This window comes from Coenobita brevimanus, chromosome 62 (genome assembly GCF_032717465.1).
Source record: "Coenobita brevimanus isolate Jiangsu-jjx chromosome 62, ASM3271746v2, whole genome shotgun sequence".
Classification (NCBI taxonomy): Eukaryota; Metazoa; Arthropoda; class Malacostraca; order Decapoda; family Coenobitidae; genus Coenobita; species Coenobita brevimanus.
Genome location: NC_137015.1, coordinates 34,963,298 through 34,990,675, shown reverse-complemented (window position 1 = coordinate 34,990,675; position 27,378 = coordinate 34,963,298). Strand labels below are relative to the sequence as shown.

Here is a 27,378-nt window from a genome sequence, read left to right as displayed (position 1 = left end):
GCTTATCACTCAATGTACAGTAAAGCCACCTGAAAATCAAAGAAGAGGATGGAGAACGAGAGACTGATGAGGAGTGTGTGTGTGAGTCAGGTGGAAAGGGAGGGGGAGGCCAAGGATGAGATGGAGGGATGGAGTGGAGAGGAATATGAGAGAGGAGTGTGTGTGCTGGGAGCACGGCAGTGAAATGGCGGGGAACAGGGTGACATGGAGGCGATTTGTTTCTGGCCACCCCTTACAGGACTACCACGTCTGGCAACAGACAGATGGATAGACAGGAACTAAGGATCTTACCCGACTCTGACTGATGACAATGCTTGGTAAATGTACCCTTTGCTTGAGGCAGCTAAGAGACCTTATCAATTCAGTTCATATTCCTCCAGTTTGTTTTCTGTATTATTCTGACTATTTCCAGGGTGGTATATGACCTTTCCCTGCTAAAAAATTTTCCCTGCTATTATCATCACATTCCTTGAGATATACCTACAGTTGTTTGTTTCCTACGTAATGGAAGAATATTACCCAAAGTACTCAAAAGTGGATTTCGTTTCCCAATTTTCCAACTAGAGGGTTGGTTAGGTTAGGTTAAGTTAAATCATTAGGTACAGTTTGGCAAGGTTAGGCTAGGTTTAGTTCAAAACTTGGGTTAGGACAATCCCTTCTGCCATTACACTGACAAATCAAATGAGCTGACAATGTGGAATAATGCTAAAAACAGCAGGGAAACAGATTTTGCAAGAAATGCTTATTTACCACCCCAGAGAGAGAGAGAGAGAGAGTGAGTTTTACGCCAGGTACCCCTCTTTGGATAAGGGCTAAGGTGTTGCCCCTGGGTAGAGGACTTTGGTTTGGAGCGTGTAGCATTTTATGACCGGATGCCCTTCCTGAAAATATAATGGACCATCAGGAAGATGAAGAACTGATATGGTAAGGTGCTTCTACTGCCTCAAATAAAGCGAATGTTTATCCAGTGCTTCAAGTGGATGGGGGAGCGGGAGGGGTTCCAAGGCTTCAGGTACACTATGGCCTCTCAGCACAAAGCAATTGTGGTAGTGGCGAGGAAAAGGTGGCCTGGTGCCCCTACTTGCCGCTAAGCATGGATGGGTGTACTATGACTGACTTGTCATGCTTAAATATGATTGGCTTCTGGCCCCGACTACCATAAATGGCGGCGCAACCTAGAAAACTCCTTGGAAACGAGTCACTTGGGACAGAGACCGCAATAGTCATGACTATCAAACTGGTTACCACAACATATGAAGAGATCACGGTTTGGCTGGAAAAGTAGGCTACCGTGAATCAGAAAATCATGACTAACAAACCCGCGATATATGTGAGTTGACTGTATGTACATATACATAAAGTGCCATACTCTCGCTGTGCGTTCCTCTGTACAAGTTCATCCAACCAACTCCGTCTCCTGTCTGTTACCTAGCCTCAACAACTTCCATACCTTCCTTTCTCTCATATTCATTTTCAATATCCATCCACCTTTGCCTAACATACCTCCTTCCACCTTCAAACCTATCCACATATTCAGTATACGTGTGCTTGTCTGGATAAATTTGAAGCATCGCTTGTACATTTAAAATGATGTCTTTGCACAGTGTATCTGAATGATCGAAATGAAGTTTGATGTAATTATGGAGAGATAGATGTTTCTCAGTGAAAGGCTGTGCTACAGCTAGGCAGAGAATGCTAGTAATCTTGTTGTTTACACAGCCAGCACTAGGGAGAGAAAGGGTGAAAATATATGAGGTGGGATTAAAAGTTTTGATCAAGGTTGGCAAACTCAGTTTTCACTAATATTAGACACATACTCAAAGTACTCCTCTCCTGCATCCACACAGTTCCTGCCACTGATTAAGGGCATTGCTGAAATTCTTCTTTTTTAATGCTCTTCATGATGCTTGTCATTTCAGACTGGACATGTTCAGTCATGTCAAAACAATGTCCTTTCATTACAAGCTCAGTTTTGGGAACAACCAGAAGTCACACAGTGCTAAGTCAGGTGAATGAGATGGATATAGGACAAATGGAATTTTTTTTTTCAAGCAAAATGTGGTAGAGAACAAGTGCTATGCAACTGGGTGCATCGTTGTGAAGCAGTCACCTGCCATTCCACTTCTCACATCACGTAAGTCTAACTGCTTTCATGCTAACTTCCATGTAGAAAGCTGTATTAAGAGTATTGTAGTACACCTGGGAAGATATTCTCTGTGCAGCTCCATGCAGCATGACCCTTTCAACTGCAACACCTTCCCACCCACTGCAAAAGCTGAAAGTAAGTGGGTCACATAACCATACTGTTGCCCTTGCTATGATGCAAGGTATCATGTTGTCCAGCAATATATGGCAAAAGTGGCTGATATTCAATACACAACAGCAGAAACTGCTGGCCACTCGGTACAAACTACGAAGACCATACTCAGTAATTTCAAATCACATCTCATATATACAAAGCCAGACACTCATGTTCTAATTTAAGAAGATACACAAATGTATCATTCAAATTAAAGCAGTGCAATTAACCGTAAACACAGGGAATATGATGATGTCATAATTATGAATCTGCAGCTTGATAATTACTGAGGCATAAAGTTATCAGATTTAATAAGGTAGGGTTGTGCATATTAAACCCCTGTTACACACAGAAGCAAGGTTGGCTCAGATGATGATAGCAATATTTCATTGCAATAGTGGGATATTAGGCTAGAACTGATGACGACAAACAGTACCACAGCAGAGCCACAACAACTGATGTCAATATAGTACACCTGTCCCTGGTGCCCCCAGCCCTTCCATGCTACATACCATCATGGTGAGCCAGACTACGAGCCCTCTCAGCCTGAACCAACTTCTCCTTCAACACTTGTACTTCTTCTACTGTAGCCTGAAGGGAAAACATCAGGTTACTGGATTTCTGTACTGAGCATCAGGATAAGAATACAGAATGCAAATACAGGAAGTTATAGTACTATATACTCACTGCCTGACATCTAATTGCAAGGGTCTTGTGGAAATGGTAATGATAAAAATGGGTACAGCAAGTCTTATATTATGGTGCCCCATATGAGATGAAAGAACTCAAGGCTAGGTTACTCTGGCTCATAACAATTATCCTCTTTCAGCTGTAGGTCTCTCCTATGCACCTGGTATTAGCTTAGGAGAAATAAACAGAAGACTTATGATAAAAAAGGGTTAGGACAACATGACTTGCCTAAGCATTACATGTCTCCTCTCAGAGACTCCAACTGCTTCACACAGCATCTTATTTTCTCTGAGTGATGTCTTTGTCTACTAGGCCAACAGGCAACCAGGTAGGAAAAAAAAAAAAAAATGTCATTTATCAATACTCCTTACATCAATGCATCATTCCATTTTGCTCTTGGTCCTCCTCTTCTCAATCTCCTACCTAACCAATTACTACTGTGCTAAATTTCCTCATTTCCCAGTCTCCTTTCCCTTCTCCTCCTGTCTCCCTCCTTACATATTTTCCCTGCATACCTCCTTTCCCTTCCTCCACATATTCCACATCCTCTTTACCTATCTCTATTCCCTTCCTCCTTAACTACCTCCCTTTCCTTCCTCCTAGTCTAACACTCTTTCCTTTCTCCTTGCCTACCTCCCTGCTTAACTCCCTCCATATTTCTCCCTGCCTGCCTCCCTTCCCTTTCTCCCTCCACAATCTCCTTTCACCTGTTCCTATATCTTCTCCCTAACTGCCTACTCACTCCCCCTTCCCATCCATCCTGCATCCCTTCTGATCTTCTCTCCTTGTTTGTCTCCCTTCTCTTCCTTCCTTCATCATCCTCTCCCTTGTAATCTCCTTCCTTACCTCTTCCCCATCCACTCTCCTTCCCTCTGAGCTGACCTCCTTTCCTGCCCTGTACCCAACATCCTTCACTATAGTCTTCTTCCTTCCATGCCTCCCTTCCCCCCCTTTTTGATATTTGTTCATCCTTGCCTCCCTCCTCAAGATTCCATCTAATAACCTATCCACCCTGCCTACCTCTTCCCATTTCTCCCTTCCAGTCTCCTCCATTTACTTCCTACTTTCGTATTCCTATACTGTAAGTGCCTGTCATTCTTTCCTCTTTTCTGATCCTATTACAGTATCTTTCCCTTCTAGTCTCCTCCATTTCTTCACTACCTTCCCCTTTATCTCTACTCCCTGCTTTTCCTCCCTTTCTTAGTTTCCTTCGCTGCCTCCTGTCCATTCTTCCATCTTACATACTTACCTTCTTGCTAATTTTCTTAAGCTCCCTACGCAGTTTGGTCTCCCTCTGCTCCCTGACAGCCAGTATCTCTCGTGCCTGACTCACATGACGCTCACCCTCCAGGATCAGTTCATACTGTGTCCTGAATTCCTTCAGCTGGTCTGTTGGTTTGGATTTGGGATAATCATCCAGTAATAAAACAGCATACAGTATAAAGTCATCACCACTGGTATCATCCTAACTCAATTTCCTGCAACAACAGGTCAGACGGGAAAAATAATATCTGTAACTAATAATGATACCAAAATATAATAATAATAATAATCATCATCATCATCATCATCATCCGGACCTCCTTTCCCACCCTAGGGCAGGGTGAGGAGTAGCAACGTCCAGACAGCCAAAAACAAAGTTTGCCCAATTCAATGAACCATGCTTCCATTCACTCAGCATTCAAGCCCACAGAATCCTGGCCTCATCTGATGGGCCAAAAGGTTTCACCACATACTGTAGCTTCAAATATACCTACCCAATAAGAGTCAATTCGAATGCTGTCATGTTAAAATGGGGTGAAAAATCCCTGATCACGTGCTTCTACGCACCAAATTCATCCAGCCAGTTTGATATCTTGTCAGTCCCTCTGCCTCACCAACTTCCATACCCCTCTTCCTCACACACTCATCCACCATATCCCTGCACCCTCTTCTTGGCCTACCACGCCTCCTCCCGTCTTCAAATTTGCTCAGATATACAGCAAAACCTTGATATAACAGACTTCAACAGACTGGAATTCACTTTTATCAGAATTGAGGAGCCGACCGGACTAAATTCTTACACTGTATTGGAAAACATCTGATAAAGCCAGAAGCAGTCCAGACTTCCTGACCACTCCAGCTATGTTCACCACAATAAGGCAAATAAAAGACAAGTTTATCAGTGTACAGTACAGTATTATTATATACAGGGCTACCCCAGTTTTACAATGGGATGCAATAAGAAAAAACCCATCGGTAGGCACAGTATCATATAGCAGGGTAGATTTAACATGTAATGTACAGAGATGCATTTCTGAGCCTTGGGATTCCTCCTCAACCAATTCCTAAACCCACCCAATATGAACCTTGGAATTCCTCCCCAACCAAGTCCTAAACCCATCCAAATGAGTCCAAAAACAAGTTTATAACCAATCTAAATGGCCTAACAGCTTTAAAGGAAGCTAACCCAAGCCTAAAACCTGTTAACATTTCACCAAAACCAACAAATAAAATCTGGAAATCACAAAAAATAGGTCAGAAAATATCAAACAGCTGTCATCATTTACTTCTATTAAGTCCATGTCCGGTCCTAGTCGTCATCCTTGCTATCCCCCTTGAGGCTAGGGGACATGTGGTGCTCCCTGGCACTCACTCATCCTCCTCAAAGCCCTCAAACCCAATATCCGGGGAAGGGTCAGAGAGGGCGGGGAAGGCTGGCGAGGTGGGGTGATGGTTGTGGGAAACTGATGCCATGGCTCAGTGGGTGGCGATGAAGTCCGGACAATTCCTCGCACGACCCACTGCAAAACCAGGGGTAGGCCTACGATAGGTGGGGTAGGGTGGTATTTCTACCTCCATTGCTAATCCAGGGTATCGCATAGCGGGGTATCCCTGTATATTGTACCATTTGATTATTGTCGTGAATGTATAATACAGTACAGTATTGCAATGGTAATGAAAAACCATTGGTGTGATCCAGACTAATTTCTGATATATCTGAATAAGTCCGGGTTAGCAGGAAGTACTCCAGATGCTGCTTTTATTGGACTTTTGCTTTTTTTGGAATGGCTTGGGTGCCAATTAGTCTGTTATAGTGAGGTTTTACTGTACCCTTTTCACCACTCTACTGCCATCCATTCTCTCCAAATGACCATACCATCTCAATACACTCACTTCGATTCTGGTGTTCACAGACTTCCTCACTCTGCAACTTTCACAAACCACATTATTCCGTATCCTATTCACTCACTGTACTCCATACCCATTCCTCAACAGTCCCATCTCCACTTCTCTTACTCTTGACTTTTTGTTTTCATGCCACACCACAGTCTCACACACATATGTTAAAGATGGAACTAACTCTCCTTCATGTAAGCCTCACGCAGCAGCAACACTCAAAACTCTGATTGATATCAAGGCCTTCACTGCACCAGCTACTCTCCTTCCTTGTGTCACTCTACTTTCCACTTCTTTTACATATTTTCCTCTCTTTTCTATCACTGTACCCAGGTATTTGAACTCTCTTGCCAATTCCAGTCTCTCTCCATTCACTGTAACATAACACTGGGAGTCATCTTCCCTCTCAGTAATCATCACTTTACTCTTTTCTAAATTTACTCTTAAGGCACAACACTAACAGTCACAGACATCCATAAAACTCTGGACTAGTCTACCAAGCTCTCGTCCCATATTTGCAAGTAGTACAGTACAGCACTGCATCATCGGCATACATCAAATCTGAGATATTTGATCCATCACCACTCATTACCAATGCCATCCCTCTCTCCATTATTCATGTTTTTACTTCTCTCATCATCCCATCCATGTATATACTGTATACTGAGTAACCATGGGGACATCACACAACCTTGTTGCACACCCACACTGATCATGAACCATTCACTTTGATGCCCATTTACTCTTACACATGCCTCACTACCATCATAAAAACTCTTAATGGGACCGAGCAGCTTGCGTATGATGATGATGATGATGATGATGATGATGATGATGATGATGATGATGATGATGATGATGATGATGATGATGATAATAATAATAATAATAATAATAAAAAATTTTCTTTCTTTTGTTAGACATCTTCATCCCATAAGGGGTGGCCACAAGCAAATCGCCTCTGTGTTGCCTTGTCCCCCACCATTTCACTGCCCTGCTTCCAGCTCATACACATCCTCTCTCATATACCTCTCCACTCCATCCCTCCTAATCTCATCCTTGGCCCCCCCTTCCCTCCCTCCCCCTCCACCTCAATCACATACATTCTCCTCGTCAGTCTCTTACTCTCCATCCTCTCCATATGGCCAAATCACCTCAACATATTTCTCCTAACACTTTCTATCACATCCATATCCACACCACAATGTTCCTTCACTTCCTCATTTGTCAGTGTGTCTCTCCATGTGACTCCACATGCTCTTCTCAAATAACTCATTTCCACTGCTCTCACTCTTGAATTGTGTCCCTCCAACAAAGTCCTAGCTTCCCTTCCATACGTTAGAGATGATATCACAATACTGTCATGCAACGACTTTTTTACTTCCATGCTCACTTCCCTATTTCTTATCACTGCTTTCAATGAACCAGCAACCTTTCTACCTTGCTGTACCCTTTCAAGCACGTCACCCTCTAAACTTCCATCATTACTCATCACACTACCTAAGTACAGTACTGTACTTAAATGCACTTACATTTTCCATTTCCTCCAGATCCAGCCTCACTGTACATTCAGTGACTTCATTTCTCTCAAAGACCATAACTTTACTCTTCCTTACATTCACCTTTAGATTCCATTTCTTACATACGGTACTTTCTAAAACGCATTCACCAAGCCTTGCAGATCCCTTTTGTCTTTGTTTAACAACACAGTATCATCTGCAATAACAGTACAGGGAGTTTCCAAACACTGCCCTCTCTAATTAGGACCACTCCAACATCCACTGCCGTACCTTGTATCTCTTTTATAACCCCATCCATATACAGACTGAACAACCATGGAGACATGACACATCCCTGTTTCAATCCAATCTTCATATAGAAAACTTTACTCTGTTCACTGTCCACACACACTGCAGCCATAGCACCCCCATACATATTCTTCACAACATTCAACTACCTCCCATTTACTCCATATATTCTTAATACTTTCCACATTCCTTGTCTATCCAGTCATATGCTTTCTCCAAATTCATGAAGGCTGCATACAACTTCTTTCCCTTCTCTAGAAATTTTTCCACTAAAGACCTAAGAATGGTTATCTCATCTACACAGCCTCTTCCCTTCCTAAAACCTCCCTGTTCTACTCCACGTAATTTCTTTGTTATTTCCCTAACTTTGTCAATAAGTATCCTACCATATACTTTTCCTATTACACTAAGAAGACAAATGCCCCTATGATTACCTTGCACTTCTTTTTCCCCTTTTCCTTTGTACAAGGGAATAATCATACCTGACTTCCAATCCTCCACGATTCTACCTTCCTCCCAGGCCAATCCGTACATCTTCCACATCCACTCTACCACTATCTCTCCCCCATGTTTCAGCATTTTACCACACACTCCAACAATTCCTGGAGCTTTCCCCATTTTGACTTTCTTCACTGCTTCCACAATTTCCATCCTACTGATTTCTTCCTCTCTTCTCACATCCCTCCTTCTCCCAGCCATTTCCCAGCCATGTATACTTGCATTATTTTCATTCTCTATGTTCAACAATTAATTACAGTTTTCTCTCCATCTGCTCACTTTTTCTCCCCTGTCCACCAGCAATCTACCATTTTAATCTTTCACTCCTAGACTAACTTCTTTATCATCCTGTCCAACACTCTTTACCTCTTTCCAGAACATTTGCTCACATTCCCTCCACTTTACACGCAAATTCCATCCAAATTCCTCATCCACTCTCTTCTCATCTCTCTTCCTCTCTACATACAACTCTCTCTTCCGTTTCTCAACTTCCTCCACTCCCCTGTTCTTCATCCATACTCAATATGCTTTCTTCTTTTGTGCCACAGCCTCTCTCACCTCTTCATTCAACCATGTTGTTCCTTGTACCCTCTTTCGTCTTCTCTTCACCCTAAACACCACCTCACATGCTGGACAGATTTCTTCTGTGAATATCTTGCACACATCTTCCATGTCCCCCATCTGCTCCAGATCATATCTACCCAACTGCTCCTCCACTTCTCTCTTATATTCTGCCTTTTTTTTCCATCCTCTTGCAACCTTTCTACTCTCCTTGTATGAACTACTTCCTCCTGTCCTTCCCTTCTTCTATTCCTCCATTACGTTTGAACCTTGACTTTCACTACCACCAAGTGGTGGCTGGAAAGTCCACTCCCCCAACCTCTATATGCTCTTGAATCCATTACACACCTTCTCACTCTATCATTCTCACACACATAATCAATCATTGTCTTCCAATCAGTCAGTTCACCACACACCCCTCTCACCACTTGCCATGTATATCTGTGGATCATTTTTTGTCTAAAGAGGGTATTGGCTATCACCAACCCCCTCCCTGCACAAATGTCCGCTGGAGCACTGTCATTCTCATCCACTTCTGCAGGAACACCCCACTCACCAACTACTCCATCCACCTTCACATTCCCTACTTTTCCATTCATATCTCCAATCAAAAACACCCTAATTCCTTTCAAACTTTTCCATGCATGCTTCCACATTTGTCCAGAACTCTTCTTTCACTCTACTTGCATGACCTTGTGTTAGAGCATACACACACACACAATCCCCCACATCTGCAGTCCAACTTTCAACCTTACCCACACAATCCTTGTGCCAACTGATCCATACTCTCTTATATTCTCCTTCCATCTCTTGCACACAACAGTACACACTCCTTTTTTTTGCCCTCTCATCCTCACCCCCTCACACAGACATACCCCATCCATACTCCCATTCTCTCACCTCTCCATTTAGTCTCAGCTACTCCACATACATCCACTTTTGTACCCTCAAGCACCTGGACAATCTCTCTCTCTCTCTTCCACCCCATCATTTGCACCCCTTACATTCCATGTCGCAATCCGTACTGTCCTTTATTCAGTCCTTAGTCATCACCTGTTGGTCAGTCATGGTTCGAGGCTTCTTGTTCGTATTTTAAGTAAGTTGTTTTCCAGGGAGGGGCACTAACCCTCCGCCCACCCACCTGTTGTCAAGTAGGGACAATAATAATAATAATCTCTGGTTGCTGGATCCCTACCAATCATCCCACCCAAGGGTAGTCATTTAAGTGGATGCAGTAGAAATGTACTGTTTGATGCTATTGTTGCATGAGCCCAGTCTGTCTTTAGCTAATCAGATCCCCTTACCACAGGTAAGTAAATGCTTCAGTGGGGCCATCCTATAGGTACAATTCAATACATACTGTACAGTGTTGGGATCTGGTGTCCCCATCTAACAGACAGCACCTCACCAGGGTCCTTCGTATGGCGAGGTCCATGGAAATATGAGGTTAAGCTCTCAGGAGGATGTTGCAGCTTCTCCATCAAAGGTGCACGCACAACAACAGCACTACCATGTGTAGGTTCCTTGTCAGTGCCAGTAATGTATGTAAAATGCATGAATATGTGTTCTCATATGTCGTTACCTTATCTAGATTCCCTAAGCAACACATACAGTGGAGACACTCTCACTCATCAATGATGCAACTCCAACTGAACATTCTTCCACTTCAAAAGCCTCTTACACCTATACCAATGAGTATATCAATGGGTGAGTGCAGGTCACTTTTCCTGTAGCAAAAAGTGATCATTTGACCCAATGGATCAGTAACTTTTCAGGACAGGTAAAACTTGGTTTGAACATGTATAACACAGTTGCCTGTTTGTGTTATGCAGAGCAAGCAAGCCAGCTGCTACAGTTCATTAGTTCATTACTTACAACTAATCCATCCATCCATCATCCAGTCCTACATTGCCCCATGAGGAGCTTAGGAGCCCAGGGCTAGGCAGTTGGTCCCAACATTTAAGATGAGAGTGACCAGCCTCACTCATCCCTGAGTGGCATTACATGAGCAATAAACCCCAACCACCCCTTGGATGTAAACCTTCACCGGCTCAATCCGACTGGAGCGCAATAATTACCCAATAAACCACCAGGTACCAAAATTTGGTTATATGGTTACCACCCAGTGTAGTATATAGTTTCCTGGTGTACAGGAAACCATTTGGCTTGTCACTCAGTGTAGAGTCACCCACAGGCAGACGGAAGAGGAAAGAATGAAGGAAAGTGAGACAGAAGAGGGAGTGTAAAGTTACCCATAGGCAGAAGGACAAGGAAAGAATGAAGGACAGGAAGACAGAGGAGGATGGAAGGAAAGAAGGATAGAGGAGAGGAAAGGGCAGACATCTGACAACAGCACTACATTGAGCAAGTGGATGGTGAGCTACTTAATGCTTTTCCAATTTTCCTTTTCTGAATCTCTACCAGATACTGCTTCACATTTCCTATACAATAATGGTAATATCCAGGATCACACTGCCCCTGTGGGTGTAAGGGCCCGAGGCTAGGCTGCTGCAGTCTAAAACATTTAAGTCAAGATTACAGATGTCTCTTCTGGATTCAAACTCGATGTAGTGCTGCTTTGGGTGTCTGCCCATTCCTCTCTTCCATCCTTCCTGCCTTTCTTTCCTTCGCTCTTTCCTCTTTCTTCAGCCTATGGGTGACTTTACACTCCCTCTTCTGTTTTCCTTTCCTCTTCCTTCTTCCTATGGGTAAATCTTCACAGAGTGACAAGCCAAATGGTTGCCTGTACACCATGAAACTATTTACTATGCTGGGTGGTAACCATATAACCAAATTGTGGCACTTCATGGTTTAGTGGGTAATTAAGGTGCTCCAATCGGATTGAGCCTGTGTAGGTTTATATCCAAGGGGTGGTTGGGGTTTACTGCTCATGTAATGCCACTCAGGGATGAGTGAGGCTGGTCACTCTCATCTTAAATGTCAGGACCAACTTGCCTAGCCCCGGGTTCCTATGCTTCTCATGGGGCGACACGGGACTGGATGATGGATAGATGGACAGATGCCTCTTCTGGATTCAAACTGGTGCACCCATGGCAAATGACTATCACTTTGACATAACTGACCACAGGAATTTCATTTGCACAAAACAATATTTAACTTCCTAAGGCAATAGTTAGGCAAGAAAGAAATGCAGTCAAATATTAGGATATGACTTTAGAGTTGCCAAGGAAAGAGTAATGTGATGGGATACTAAAATACTGGCAAAGTAGTGGAAGGGTAGAATAAAATGACTTCTTTGCAATAAGAAAAATCATACCATTAGGGAAAACACTCCAGGAAAGAACAGTGACAGAATTGAGAAGCATTCTGGAAGTTGTTCGGTTTGGAAGTGAAAGAAGGTACAGGGGAAGAGAGTACCATCACCAACAAAGGTCCACTGAGAATCCCCTGTCAGAACTGATTCCTGATTTCAATATTTCTTATTCCACCCTGAATGTCAGGAAGTGTCTATCCTTCTCACAATCTTTTGTTGAGAGTTTTATACACTTCATAATACTATCACTTTATAATACTTCATGTAACACCTCCCACTGCTACAGTGGGCAAGGAAGTGTCAGCAACTCTTCATTGTGAAAGTACATTTACCAACTTTAACATAAGATGAGAATCATGGACACTAAGTGAGAAAGAAACATCAAAGATGTTAGCAGCTGCAAAGAGATTCATGGCATCAGCAGCTGGGACAAATTTGTATATGGATTAAACAACAGAAATTATGAAAGGTTTTGTATTATATGGACCAGAGAGTAGAAGGAATGCAATCTGGTGTTATGAAGTGCATGAGGAGAAGCATGGAGGTGGTACATAAATTTTCACTGATCTGTGGAAAAGAGTAACAAGGAGAGTTTAACAATTGGGAGTTTGATAGCTGAGGAATGAAATTGAGAGCAGAATTTTTCAATAAAATTATACACTGTATAGAAGTTACAGAACAATCTGAAAGTAAATACAAAATCATGGTACATCAAAATTCTTTACTGTAGTACATATTCTATACTTGTGTGTCCAAAGATGTGAACTCACCAGCAAAATCACGCTGCACTTCTGTCCAAAGAGTGGCTAGCTCATTCAAATGCACAAAAGTTTCCTCAATAGCACGATTCTGGCTGCCCCCAGCCCACTGCATCAAGTCTTCCGAGGCAGTACTCTGTGCCTGAGCAAAGGATTTGAATGTGCTGCGAATCTCCCCTAGCTGTGATATCACCATCTGCAAATTCCCATGCCCACTGGACATGGATCGCAAACGCACCCCAGACCTGAAACCAATGTGGAAAACTTTTTTTGTCACAAAAAAATACATCATCATGAACAGTGCATCACAGGCCCACTGTATAACCTTCTCTCTCTAACTTTACCTGGTAAAGGTCAGCCAACCCTTGCCACAATGAGAGATACATCAATTTTAACTAGTGAAAGGACATCTACTTCAATGACTGCATCAAGACTCAAACTGACCCTGAAATAGAGGATATATATATATATATATATATATATATATACAGTATATATATGTATAATATACAGTGCTCATCAGAAGTATCGAGCGCCCTGCGTCCCTCCTACGAAACAAACCTTTCAACATTGAAAAAATATATAAATAATGCATTTTATTTACCTTTAGCGCTTCGTAGGGTATCCTTTACGCTTCTTCACGGACCTGAGACGTCTTGGAAGTGAAAGGGCGAGGTTCCTGAGGTGCTGGAGGGGTATTTTGTCTCAGGAGTCACGAATGGCGGCTTCCAGCTTAAGCAGAGAGCTCACGTCCTTCCCTTGGAGATTCTTCTTTACGAGGTACCAGAGGTTTTCTATTGGGTTGAGGTCTGGGCTATTGCCTGGCCAGTCTTTCATGAATGATACCTCGCAGTCACGAAGCCAATTGGTGACCGATTTGGCCTTATGAGCAGGTGCACCGTCCTCCTGAAACACTCGTGCACCTGTGAGCTTGAAGGACTCTGGTAAATGATCACAAAGAAGCTCCAGATAAATGTCCTGATTCACTCTGCAGTTCTTGGGAAGCACAACAAGCTTCCCCAAACCTTTACCAGAAAAACAACCCCATACCATGAGTGAATCAGGGTGTTTAACTGTGCTTTCCACTTAACGTGGGTCAAGCGGGTCACTACTTTTGAGCCGATACACATGTGCTCCTCGATTACAGGTAACACTAAACGTTGCCTCATCAGACCACAACACTGACAACCATTGCTCCTCACCCTAGTTAAGGTATCTGTTAGCAAAGGCAAGCCTACGAAGTTGCTGGTAATGTGTGAGAAGAGGCTTTCTCACAGGCCTGTGACTTGTGTAACCAAGCTCATGGACCCTTCGAGACACTATGCGCACAGAAACCTCACCAAACACTTCCGGGTTGCTCTCCTTTATTTTCCTTGCACCCACACGAGGATTAGACTCCACTGCACATTTTAAAACATTAACAGACCTTGGGAAAGTTTTCCTGGGCCTACCAGACCGCGGTTTCTTTGTGGGAATGTCACGACTGTTTTCCACTCGAAAACGGGCGCACCACCTATGCACTGTCGATCGAGCCATGCCAACCAATTCACTAATTTCCTTCATTTGGTGGCCTGCCTCCTTTAGAGCAATGATCTGGGATATGATTTCACTCGACAGTTCACGGGTAGGTACCATAACAAAGTGGCGAAAGCCAAAACACTGCGGGACACTCGGTAAAAAATGGCGCAATGAGAGGGAGACGTGGCGGAGTTCCTTTCTCTCAGGCAGCCCGTAGGCAACTGAGGCGGGAACCAACCAGCGAGCAGTAAGGCCTCAGGCTACTGTGACGTCATGCTAGCGCCGCAAACATCTGGCTCAATTTTTAGTACCAAAAACGGGTGACTCTTTTTGACCATAAGTATTGCACGCCCTGCCACAGGCGCTCGATACTTCTGAGGAGCACTGTATATATATATCTCTACATATATATACATACACACATATATAGGTAAAGGTATATTTTACTTGAAGCAGTAGAAGGACCTTACCAATTTACTTCATATTCCTCCAGTTCGTTTTCTGTATATTTCTGACTATTTTCAGAGTTGTTAATTACCTTTTCTTGCTGAAAAATTTCCCATCGCTCTTATCATGTTTCTTAAGCTGTACCTTCGGCTGTTTGTTGACAGCGTAATGGAAGACCCTTACTCATCGTACTGAAAGGTGGATTTTGTTTCCCAACTGGATGCTAGGTTAGGTTGGATTAGGTTAGGTTAGGTTAGATTAAATTATAAGGTACAGTTAAGGTAGGTTAGGTTAGATTTAATTAAACACTCATGTTAGGACAGTCCCTTCCACCCCTTCTGCCAATACACTTAACCAAGCCCTCTTCCTCCCATCATCCCCAGACATCACCTTTTGTTCCCCAAACCTTGCCCCCACAATATCATGGAGAGTGGTCAAAATCCTTGGCTCTGTCCACCTCCCAATCATCATCACTACCAAAACCACAACTACAAAACACTAAAAACATCACTAAACAGCATCACTCTCTCCAAAAGCAACATTACACAGTCACACGCTGCCATCACAACAACAGACACCATACCCTCAAACAAACACTCTCATCAATCACTTTTCACATATAAGCCATCATGACGACTGATATGTCATCCGATGCAAGAGACAGTTCCCCACAGATCGAGACATCACACCCTTCACTTGCAACCAGATGAAGCACATCATTAGCAACCTTATCCACTCATCTTCCTGTGGCCCAGACAACATATGGAACATATGCCTTAAACACCTTGGACCACAAGGCATACAAGCACTCACCAACTACATATCAAACTACAGCTACTCACACAACATACTGTGATACCCAACATCTGGAAGCATGGTACAGTACTACCATCACCATCCATAAACCCAACAAAGACTCCATGTTACCTTTCTCACACTGTTCCATCACACTCCTCTGCACCCACTCCAAAGCCACTCAGTGACTGGTATTACAATTAGTTACACCTCACATCCCCCTAGCTCCATCACAACGTCGTTTTAGGCCGCTACACTCCACAAACACTCTTCTTACAGACCTTACACAGAGAGTTTTTGATGGCAGCAATTCAGCTAGGCCACCACACAGAACACTCCTAGTCACAATAGATATTAGCAAAGCATTTGATGCCATCCCCCGCAGCAAACTCACAAACAAAATATTCAACACAAACATGCACAATAACACAAAAAGATGGCTGGCAAACTATTTAGCAGGCAGTTGTGCACATGTAACATTTGCTATTCAGTCACAGAACATCAGAAACTTCACAAACGGTGTCCCCTAAGGATCTGTTTTGTCCCCTACTCTCTTTAACCTATACATGCATGACATACCCACATACATCACAAATACACGTCCCTTCCTATGCAGACAACATAACACTTACGTGTACACACCAAAACGCAAACACAGCCGTACACATCCTCCAACCTTACCTCAACACACTACACAAATAGTTCACCACAAACAGACTCACAGTAGTCCCAGCCAAACACCCCCCCAAAAAAAATCTTTGGTGTAACATACAATACATCAATGTCATTTAAACAACATATCACAAACATTAAAAACAAATTAACACCAAGGCTCAATGCTCTAAGGTCACTTGCCCATACAACATTTGGACACACCATAGAAACTACCACCACGAGTTACAAACAATATATACATTCATTGATGAATTATGCAAGCCCTGCTTGGGCTTCTAACCTCACTAAAACACACTACAGACCATACAGAATAAGGCCCTCAAAATAATCACAGGCTGCACAGCTACTACATCCACAGACCACCTACACCAAGAAACCAAACTCCTCAAGGTCAAGGATCATCTAGACATGAGAGGCACAAATTCTTGCTGCAGACTCCATAAATCCACGCCATCCACTACACTACATGGCAGCACATCCACACACACCAAGGAACATCAAAACAATACCCAGCACATGATATCATACACAATTACTGTTATCTCTTCCCCCTCTTTCACCTCAAACCAGCTTCCAGAAGCATATCCATGCTCAAATTGCTTGCCACTCCATTCATTCACTCAGAGACACCGCACAGCTGCATGCATGGCCTCCTGATATCCACCCTTCTGAATCCTACCTCCCTCATGAGGACAGGGTCCACCTGGCCAGGCCGAGATGTGAGCAGCATCCAGCCCTCTTGAGTCATCAGAAGAGGCTGGATGTCTCCGTCGCTGACGCCTGTCCAGGATGCAACACAGAACCCCATACTATTAGGCAAATTAAGGAAGACTGCATTGCACACAATCACCTGCACAAACAACACAACATACACTCCTTGAAAGCTCTGTGGGAAAGCCAAGTCTTGGCTGGGGCTTACCTTAGGGACGCGGGGCTGTTCGGCCAGACTACTATTACTACTACTACAAATCAAGCAAGTTGACACAGTGGAATATAACTAAAAACAATGGGAGAATTAAATTTCGTACTTAACGTAGGCAAGACCATTGGAGATACTAAATACAGCTTAGATAACAAAGAAATTAGCAAATCGGAATGCGAGAGAGATCTAGGAGTTATGATTAGTAATGACCTTAAACCAAGGCAAAAGTGTATTAATGCGAGAAATAAAGCAAATAGGGTCCTAGGATTTATTTTGAGAAGCGTGAGCAATAGATCATCTAAAGTAATACTGAAACTTTATCTAGCATTAGTAAGGCATTTAGACTACGCAGTACAATTTTGGTGTCCTTACTACAGAATGGATATTAATTCGTTAGAAAATGTACAGAGAAGAATGACAAAAATGATACATGATGTCCGGAACCTGTCACATGAAGACAGACTGAAAAGACTAAGTCTGCATTCGCTAGAGAGGCGTAGAGTAAGGGGAGACTTAATTGAGGTGTTTAAGTGGATGAAGGGTATAAATAAGGGAGATATTAGCAAGGTACTTAAAGTGAGCATACAGGATAGAACTAGAAATAATGGTTTCAAACTAGAAAAATTCCATTTCAGTAAGGAAATTGGTAGAAATTGGTTTGGTAATAGAGTAGTAGACGAATGGAATAAGCTACCTAGTAAAGTAGTTGCTGCCTCTTCCATTGAGAGTTTCAAGCATAGGCTAGATAAGCATATGACTAATAAGGGGTGGATATAGAAAAATGAAAATCTTATAACCAATACTAATTCATAATTTTTCCTTTTCAGGTTACACTATGATAGTCTCTATTCTCCTTTCACACTTTCCTGTAAAAAGTCCATGCCAGTTTTTCTATACTGCGTGGTGTTCTTTCTGACTTTTTCCTGCCGGCTTCGGCTGGAGGGTTTGGAGGGCGGGGGAGAGCCTTCTTCTCTGCTATCCTTATCTCATTAGGAGCTGCCTAGCATGGGCCAACCGGCCTACTGTAGTTATCCTCTCTTCTTATGTTCTTAAGAGGCATTTACTTACCACCCCAGAAATAATAAGAAAAATATAGCAGTCTATCAGGAAGAACTGATGTTGTAAGGTGCTCCTACTGTTTCAAATAAAGCATAGCCTACCTCGGTCAAAATATAGTATTGGTCCCACAGAAAACTCGAACTTATTCTACCTATCAGCCTATGCACCTCATTCTGCTGTACTCACCAGGATGTGCCGTTGCTCTCGGAAATGAACGGTTTATGAGATTACTGATTTTTTCCTTCAGGACAGCAAAAGCCTGAACCCTGCCACTGTGCAGCCATATTTACCAATAGTAGCAGCAGCAGTCCCTCTTACATTGTTGTCAATATATTATATACATTTTAAACCGTTATATATGCATTTTATGATGTTTAACACCAACTTGACAGCGTTGGAATAATATGACTTATGAAAGCCAATCACAGCTATCCCTCCCTCTTCATCAACCAATCACATTTAATTTCATTCTGCCAATGAGCAAAATTTCCCGCACTCCGCCAGATTCAAAAGTCAGTCCTGCCATGTCTCTCCCGTGTACTGGGTGTACTCTGAAGCCTTGGGAGATTTTCAAGTCCTTTTACCAAGAACCTGAGGCTTCCGTCGATTTTCTGTGTAGGCACGGCGTCCTTCCAAGTCAGGTGGAGTGTCCTCACCATCACGTACGACTTCAGCTGTGACAAGAAAAGCATCTCTCGGTGTGCCGCCAGTGGAGTCTGACCCACCATCTCCAGAGTAAGGTAAGTCAGACCTTGTTTGGGGGGGTTTAGGTTAGGTTAGGTTGGTTAGGTTGTTTGGTTGGTTACATTAGGTTAGGTTGATTAGGTTGGTCAGACAGGTTAGGTTAGGTTAAGATTATTTTACTTCAAACCCTGCCCTCTTTCCAGGGCTTGAGTATTGAAATGACATCCAACATGGGTGTTTTTGATTTATATTTCTGTCAGAAACTGGTAGTTTCAGTGATGACAAAATATGGGTCACATCTCAGGAACTATTGATTTCCGATAGAAATGAAGGTCAAATTCGAACGAATCACATCAAAAACCATTGGAAACACCCAGACTGGATGAAAAAATCGTTGTGGGACCGATACTATAAATTGACCCATACCTTTACCTAGAGAGAGAGAGAGAGAGAGAGAGAGAGAGAGAGAGAGAGAGAGAATATAAAAAATAATCTACTAGGAGTAAATCTAGGAAGTATACATTATCACAATAAACAAATAATATTCTCGGTAAATCGGATCAGCGGCCTTGTTCCTAGTTCTTTGTCTCAGTTTTAAAACGTTGTACCACAGTAACAATTGATCTAGTTTGTGATTTTCTTTCCTATGATGAAGTTGAACTGCTCAATATCTTACCTTCTGATTGCTTTGCTTGCCTTATCCATCTCCGTAAAACGAACAAAATGTAAATGAAATAAGAATCCACAATCACCTTATCCAAACCCGCCCATTTGTTTACGTTCTGGCTCCGCTAGGAACGGTCCTTATATATCATGGTAATTTGTCATATCACCGCCAATAAAACTGTGAGGATATGAATGAATAGCGATCTCTGTTTACATAAAAGCTATGACTCTGTTGTACTGTGTATCAAAATATCGCGCAAAATTATGATGAATAAAATAAATATGCAACAGTGCTGGTTGCAAGACAGTTAGTGGTGAGTCATGTTTATTTACAGGTGGAGCACGTTGTTACCTACCACAGAAAACGACACCGCAAAAGGTGTACCTCTGTGATTGCTCATCGTAATGTTTGAACCGCGGAGATCAATGGTGTTGATATGTGCAGTGCGTGGATGATAAACAATAGCTGTGTGGTGGAGTAGAGAACTTTCCACCCTTATAGCCTACGAAGTGCAACAGGTGATCAAACTTGTATTGGCAAAATTTGCGTTTTGTATCTTAACATTTTAATGTGTGATATCTTGGAGCTGCTTGAAGCATCCATTCATCTGAATTACCTCCACGTCCCGCGTCCGCAGACCAGTGGATGGCAGGCGCTGTGACGGTAAGCTGCTTACGAAAGAAAGGGGTAAAGGTTAACACATGCTTTAGTTATGTAGTCGAAGCATCTTACCAAATCTTCCTGATAGTCCTGTTATATGTTCTGATTACTTACGGGGTGGTAAATAAACGTTTTCTTGTTAAATCTGTTTCCCCACTGTGTATAGATACGTTCCGCTATCAACTCTTGTTTGATTCGTCAGCGTCATGGCGGAAAGGACAGTCCTAACTGAAGTTTAAACCTGACCTAACCTAGCTTAACTATAGTATTTTAACCTAACCCAACCAAACCAGACCTAATCTCCAGTTGGAAAATGGGAAACATCAACCCATGAGTACGGTACATTTAGATAAGTTTAACTAAAGGATCTCACATATTATGAGGAAAGGCTAAGGAGGATGAATTGATTAAATTTGAGGAAATATTCTTTCACCAACTGAGTCATAAACACTTGGAATGGCCTGCCTGAATGGGTTGTCAGTTCAGGCAATGTTGAAACATTTGAAAGAAGATTCACCAAGACCAAAAATTTGAATATGGCAATAAAAACAAATAACGTCCACAACGTACACTTGAGGATCTGGAGACACAGGGTGAGCCTTTTCCAGATCAGTGAGCATCTGTGAGTTAAGCCTGGCCTACCATCCACTGAGCTTAATGCATACTATCAGAGTTCATGTTTGTGTGTGTGTGAAGCCAATCGTGTTTTCAGCTTTTGTTCTTTACTTTAAAGAGCCTCTGAAGTTACCTTATTGACACTTTAATTTTATTCTTCCCTGTTGAGTACTCACATTTTGAAAGGGCGGATCGAAGAGTGAAATATGCCTACCCCGTGAACGAATTTTGGGGAAACTTTACCTTGACCTACATGACCTTTGATTTAAATCTATATATTAGGCCGAATTCACTTGTTATAACCGAATTATCATGTAACTTTAAATCTCTCTGTTTAAAAATATTTCCCGTATATAGTTCATAAATGACATCATGTGTGATGTGTCCTGGGGGGGCGGAGGAGGTCGAATGAGACAGACGGCCCGGCGAACTGAATGGAACTGGTGGCAGTATAAGTAACCTAATACGAAATGAGAAATACGGTGTTATTGATTCCACTGAGATCAGCCCTTAAGGGCCCTTAGATCCATTCAGGCCCGTCGATATATATAATGATTTCCCATAAACTCACACACGCACACCGCTCGCTGGTGCAGTGGTAACGCTCTCGCCTGCCAACTGGTGGACGGGAGTTCGCGCCTCGCTCAGGTTGCGAAAAGTTTCACTGACGAAGTGGGTGGTTACTGTCCCCCTGGAGCAAGGGGACGGGTGTGTGGGTGTGTGAAGGTCACAGCCTTGCCCTTAGATCGGACTATATGAGCTCTCAGCTCCCTTCCGGGAGGGTAAAAGCTGACGATCACGACCATCAAGTGATCTGACCGACCCGATGAATTATACATCTTTGGGGAAGGCGGTGGCTGAATCGGTAGACAGGCGGCCTGCAGTCCTAATGGACCCAGGATCGAATTGCTGCTGGGGCAGGGAACAGTTTAAGGATTTGAATTTCTTTAAAAAAGCAGACTTTCCTGATCTACTAGATGACCCGCCGACATGTAAAAATATCCCCGCTAATACTATTACACCAGTCCTGTACTAGACAGCCCTAGCATGAATTCAATATGGATGGTGGGTGTTAGCGCCGAAGTGGTGACATGTGGAGGTGTAGGAAGACTACTGGGCGTTGGGATAGGTCACTGCCCCCGAGATATAGGCCCTGAAGCCTTTGCCCAGAGTCGGACACGTAACAAAAAAAAAAAAAAAATCAAATATAGTATGGACACCGAAGTAATCATCATCGCCATCATCATTTCGACAACTTTTCTAACCAAAGGATGCAATGGGGTAAGGTCTTGAGAGGATGGACAGCCTGATGGAGAGGACACTATTTAAAAGTCTGTCCAACTAAATGGGTCGCACTTTCATGTAACTCTCCAGTATAGACCAGTAGAACGCCTTTGTCAGCAAGGTACGAGCGAGACCATTTAAATCCGAAGGCATTGAAATGTCGCCTTACACCCCGAGGATGACTGAAGCATATTGATGGCTCTCTCCCCTTCGAAGTTTCATGCCTTTGCTACAAACTGTCGCCCTCTTTTGAAGATTTTCAACATGTGTGCCATGTGCACCGCCGAGGTGTGACGAAACCTGTCAAAAGCAAATCTTAAAGAATGGGTCTATCATGTGGTGCAAACCAAGCAGTGATCACCCCTGTGGTTGCTGAGATACAAGCTTCTCTAAAACTTTACGGTCGGGCCAGGCCGGGTCGCTTTGCTCATAATTATGTGAGAAAATGCCATTACGTACGAGAGAGTCACAAGGGCTTCGTCATCACTCGTTACGCCTTTGTCGGCGAGGTACGAGCGAGGCCATATAAATTCGAAAGCACTGAAGTGTCACCTTACACCCCGAGGATGCCTAAAGGATATTGATGGCTATCTACCCACCAAGCTTGAACCAGGGATGGATCCAGGGGTGGGATGCATCCCCCCCCCCCACCGGCCATGCATCATTGAATAAAGAGGCAATTTCAACATTGAAATATCAGTATGTCGCGTCAAGTCTTTGGTTGAATCAGCGAATCAGACTCCCCCACCGAAAATTCCTGGATCCACCCCTGCAAGCTTCATGCCTTTACGACAAACTGTCTGGCCTGTGGCGCGTGTCACATGCCACGTGCACTGCCGGGGTGTGATGAAACCTGTCAAAAACCAATCTTAAAGAATGGATCTTTCATAAGATGCTAACCACGCAGTGATCGGCACTGTGGTTGCTGAGATAATAAGCTCAAAAACGTTACAGTCGGAATGGGTTGGGCCCTCACATGTGGAAAAATATCACTACCGGTACTTGACAAGAGACTCGCAAGACTTTGCCCTCGCTTGTAATAAAAGAGGCGAACATCGTAGGCCTGTATGTGTAATCTGGTTCTGATGCCATGTGCAAATCATTTGTTTCATTCTATGTTAATTGAAAATGGGGAAGTTATGGTCAGTGGGGGAGCAAGGAATGGGTTGGGTGGGTCAGAGGTAAGTAGAGGTAAATGGGAAGGATAAGTTGGGTCGTGGTGGGCCGTGAGGTAGGATATATATATTAATGCGAGGAAGAAGGAACCAAAGGCTAAACCCGCAAAATAGTTCCTTCCAAGAAAAAAACAAAAACAATACAAAAGAGCCAAATTCAAGATCCGTTCATTTCGAGATGCCTGGACATACTGCGTTTGAAATACTGGAGATCATAGGAAGTAGGAAATACAGACAGAGGGAGACAGTTCTAGAGTTGACCTGTTGCATAAATGAAGGACTGGGAGTAACGGTTAACTCTTCCATTAGAGAGTTGGACAGAAAAGGATGAATACCTCTGTGAAGACAGTACGATAGTTGTATTTGGGACGATGTTGGCGGTAGGATGAAATATACAGTAGATTTTCTTACCGGTAGAATTCCATGCTCGTCATCGCTGCCCCAAAATTCTAAGTCTCCTCTTCGATAGAGTTGTGGCTGAGTGGCGTGCGTGTCAGGACTCCATATTATAAATACAATTCATTATAGAAAACATGATAGATAGATAGACAGAGCACCAGGCAAGCCTGGGAACGGGAGATGAGCTTGCAACTTGAAGGGAAGAAATGTTGACAATACACCGGAAGCAGCAAGACAGGGGATGAGATAGGTAGTGTGTCAGCGATATAGGCACACGAACGACGCTCGTGACCATACACACACATACACATATACTCACACACAGGCTTCTAGAACATTTCAACAACAGTGTAACACACGTGACACGACCCCTGCTACACCAGAATTTAGGAAGCAGAGCGCAGAAGGAGGTTAGCCATAGAACCGACAGGTAGTAGGGAGAAGGAGCCTAGCAACATGGGCGAGAGGGTGAAAGAGAGAGAGAGAGAGCGAGACAGGGAGGTTAGTTCGCGGGACTCTATACTTCACTCGTGTGTGAGAGACTTTGTTAGTATTTCCAAGACAAATAAAAATAGTCCCATACTAATCTTTACCTCTCCTCTCATTGCATGACAAAAAGGGAACGAAGATTATCTACTTACAAAACTACTCAAGTATAACAACCGCTCGTCCACAAGTCTAATATCTGTATAACTGATCTACAAAACATCACTGCAAGTTTCTACAAAGTTATTGTGAGATGCGTCGCCTGCTGTATATACCTCCGCAGACAAAAAATATATATACATATTCATCATTGATTTTTTAAGCCACTTTAACATAAAGTAGATGTGGAGTTTCCTCCTGTGCATCCAGAGAAAACATGACCTACAATACCGGTACCCAATCCAGTGATGTGTAGGCCTATGCCGATTTCGTTCCTGCCTCTATTTTTGATCGTTTAAAGTAACTCCCCAGGAATTACTGGGGAGTTACACTCCCCAAATTATTGTATTATGGATGAGAGTCCATTGTACAACGGATAGCTACTAAGATATCAAAGCCGTATCGGTCCTCCTTCTAATTTTTTATCCTTTATTATTTTTGAAAGAGGCCAGTCCCCCAAAAAATTGGTGTGGAAAAGTTTATATTGTGGAAAACAATAAAAGGAACTAGACGAACAGATCTGAGAAGTTTCACTTGGATCCATGCACTCACTTTCCCTTATTTATGGGCTTTTTATTTCTGGGAAGGGGCTGCCGCTGCTCCTCAAGAATCATTAGGAGAGTCATTGTGTACATGTACGGTATGCATATATCAAAGCCATGTCTGACCTACTTAAACTTTCTAAGAATTCTGAATTAGATCAGGGGGGCTGACTTCTCTAAAAATCATTATTGGATAATTGTCTACAGGAATACCTTTGGAGTAACCGAAGGAACTCAACTGGGAAGCTTCATTCAAATCCATGAAATAGCCTAGGAGACGCTGGAGTGCACACAGACAGACAGACTGAATCTCATGCGACAGTCGGGGTGCATTGTCGACCATGATGCCATCCTGTTTCGCAGGCTTTATTAAATTTTGTATAATCTTTTGCTATACGACTCCAAAGTCAGTTCCTGGACCATGTTTCTATACTGCTGCATTCTCCATGCAATCCATTCCCACCTCCACAATGCCCTCTCCTTTATCTCCTTGCACCGGCTTCTTCCCTATCATGCAGAGTGAGAACTGTAATACCTGTTGCGGAAGTCATTATATGATTTACGCCCATGCTTGGTGATAGAGAGAACACGTTTTGCTCCCGTGGTTTCCTCAGTATGCTGTACTGTATAGTTTAACCTGCGGATGTGGCTGTCTGGCGTGTGTCGTCTGCTCGGGACGCGGGACAAGTGGTCATGGCTATGGCCAGCCAAGTTAGCTGAGCTCGATAAGGTGCACACGTTGAAGCACACTGTGTGATAGGCACGCTATTTGGGGGCTGCCATTCTATTCTGCAATTGACGCTTGTTCTGCATACATACGGTATCTCCGTGTGATACTGGCTGTAGGGCGAGGTACTGCCAAGACACCCAGTGAAGATGGATGTTGTCTGCTGGATTTTTGGGACTTGTTGATATAGCTAAATGGCTTATCCGAAGAACATGTAGACAAAGAAAGTAAGCACGTGATGCTCTCACATACGGTACCTGGCGTCTTAGGACCGGTAATAACAGGGTTTGCCTGCTCCCTTCAGCCGCTGGGCCCGGATTCATGAGCAGATTTAGGATCAGTTCCTCCTTTACATTTTTGCAGAAGGGACAAAGGAAACAGAGGGCAGAATTTTTCAGAGTCTTGTTATTTCACACACACACACACACACACACACACACACACACAACGATAGGGAAGTGATTGAAATTATGTCTGTGAATCTCATACTTAGGATGTTTGTAGCGCCTCTTCTGTTTACTGTACCTCCATGACGTGACAACCTGAAATATACCTACATATATATATATATATATATATATATATAGAGAGAGAGAGAGAGAGAGAGAGAGAGAGAGAGAGAGAGAGAGAGAGAGAGAGAGAGAGAGAGAGAGATGCGGTATAGATAGATAGATATGCAGAAGTGCCCCTCAATATATATATACCTAGTAGTTTGGATAGTGTTTGGAAACTCCCTGTACTGTTGCTTGCGGATGATACTGTGTTGTTGAGTGAAGACGAAGGGGAGCTGCAAGGCTTGGTGGATGAGTTTGGGAGAGTGTGTAAGGAACGGAATCTAAAGGTGAATGTAGGGAAGAGTAAAGTAATGGTCTTTGAGAGAGGTGAAGTCAGTGAATGTACAGCGAGGTTGGATGGTGAGGAATTGGAAAATGTGAGTACTTTTAAGTACTTGGGTAGTGTGATGAGTAAGGATGGAGGTTTGGAGGGTGAAGTGCTTGAAAGGGTACAGCAGGGAAGAAATGTTGCTGGTTCTTTGAAAGCAGTGATAAGAAACAGGGAAGTGAGCATGGAAGTGAAGAAGTTACTACATGACAGTATTGTGATACCAACTCTAACGTATGGAAGTGAAGCTTGGACGTTGTTGGAAGGACACAAGTCGAGAGTGAGAGCAGTGGAAATGAGTTATTTAAGAGGAGCCTGTGGAGTCACATGGAGAGACACGCTGACGAATGAGGATATAAAGGAGCGTTGTGGTGTGGATGTGATAGGAAGCGTTATGAGGAACACACTGAGGTGGTTTGGCCATGTGAAGAGGATGGAGGGTGAAAGACTGACGAAGAGTGTATGTGAGTGAGGTGGAGGGGGGAAGAGGGAGGGGGAGGCCGAGGATGAGATGGAGGGATGGGGGTGGAGAGGTAGGCCTATATGAGAGAGGGGGGTGTGAGTTGGGAGCAGGGCAGTGAAATGGCGGGGGACAGGGCGACGTGGAGGCGATCTGTTTGTGGCCACCCCAAACG

General features: G+C 43.3%; 1 protein-coding gene across 1 annotated transcript in view; it reads right to left on the bottom strand.

Annotated features, from left to right (window-relative positions):
- The window catches only part of LOC145404126 (uncharacterized), a 28,562-nt gene extending 8,648 nt beyond the window's left edge, over nt 1–19,914 (bottom strand). The window contains exons 1-4 of the mRNA XM_080275752.1: nt 19,824–19,914; nt 13,060–13,292; nt 4,239–4,378; nt 2,812–2,890 (exon numbers count right to left, since the gene is read on the bottom strand). Coding sequence (XP_080131878.1) covers nt 2,812–2,890; nt 4,239–4,378; nt 13,060–13,292; nt 19,824–19,852 — 481 coding nt within the window. The 5' untranslated portion in view covers nt 19,853–19,914. The remainder of the gene's footprint in view (nt 1–2,811; nt 2,891–4,238; nt 4,379–13,059; nt 13,293–19,823) is intronic.
- Nucleotides 19,915–27,378: the final 7,464 nt, after the last annotated feature.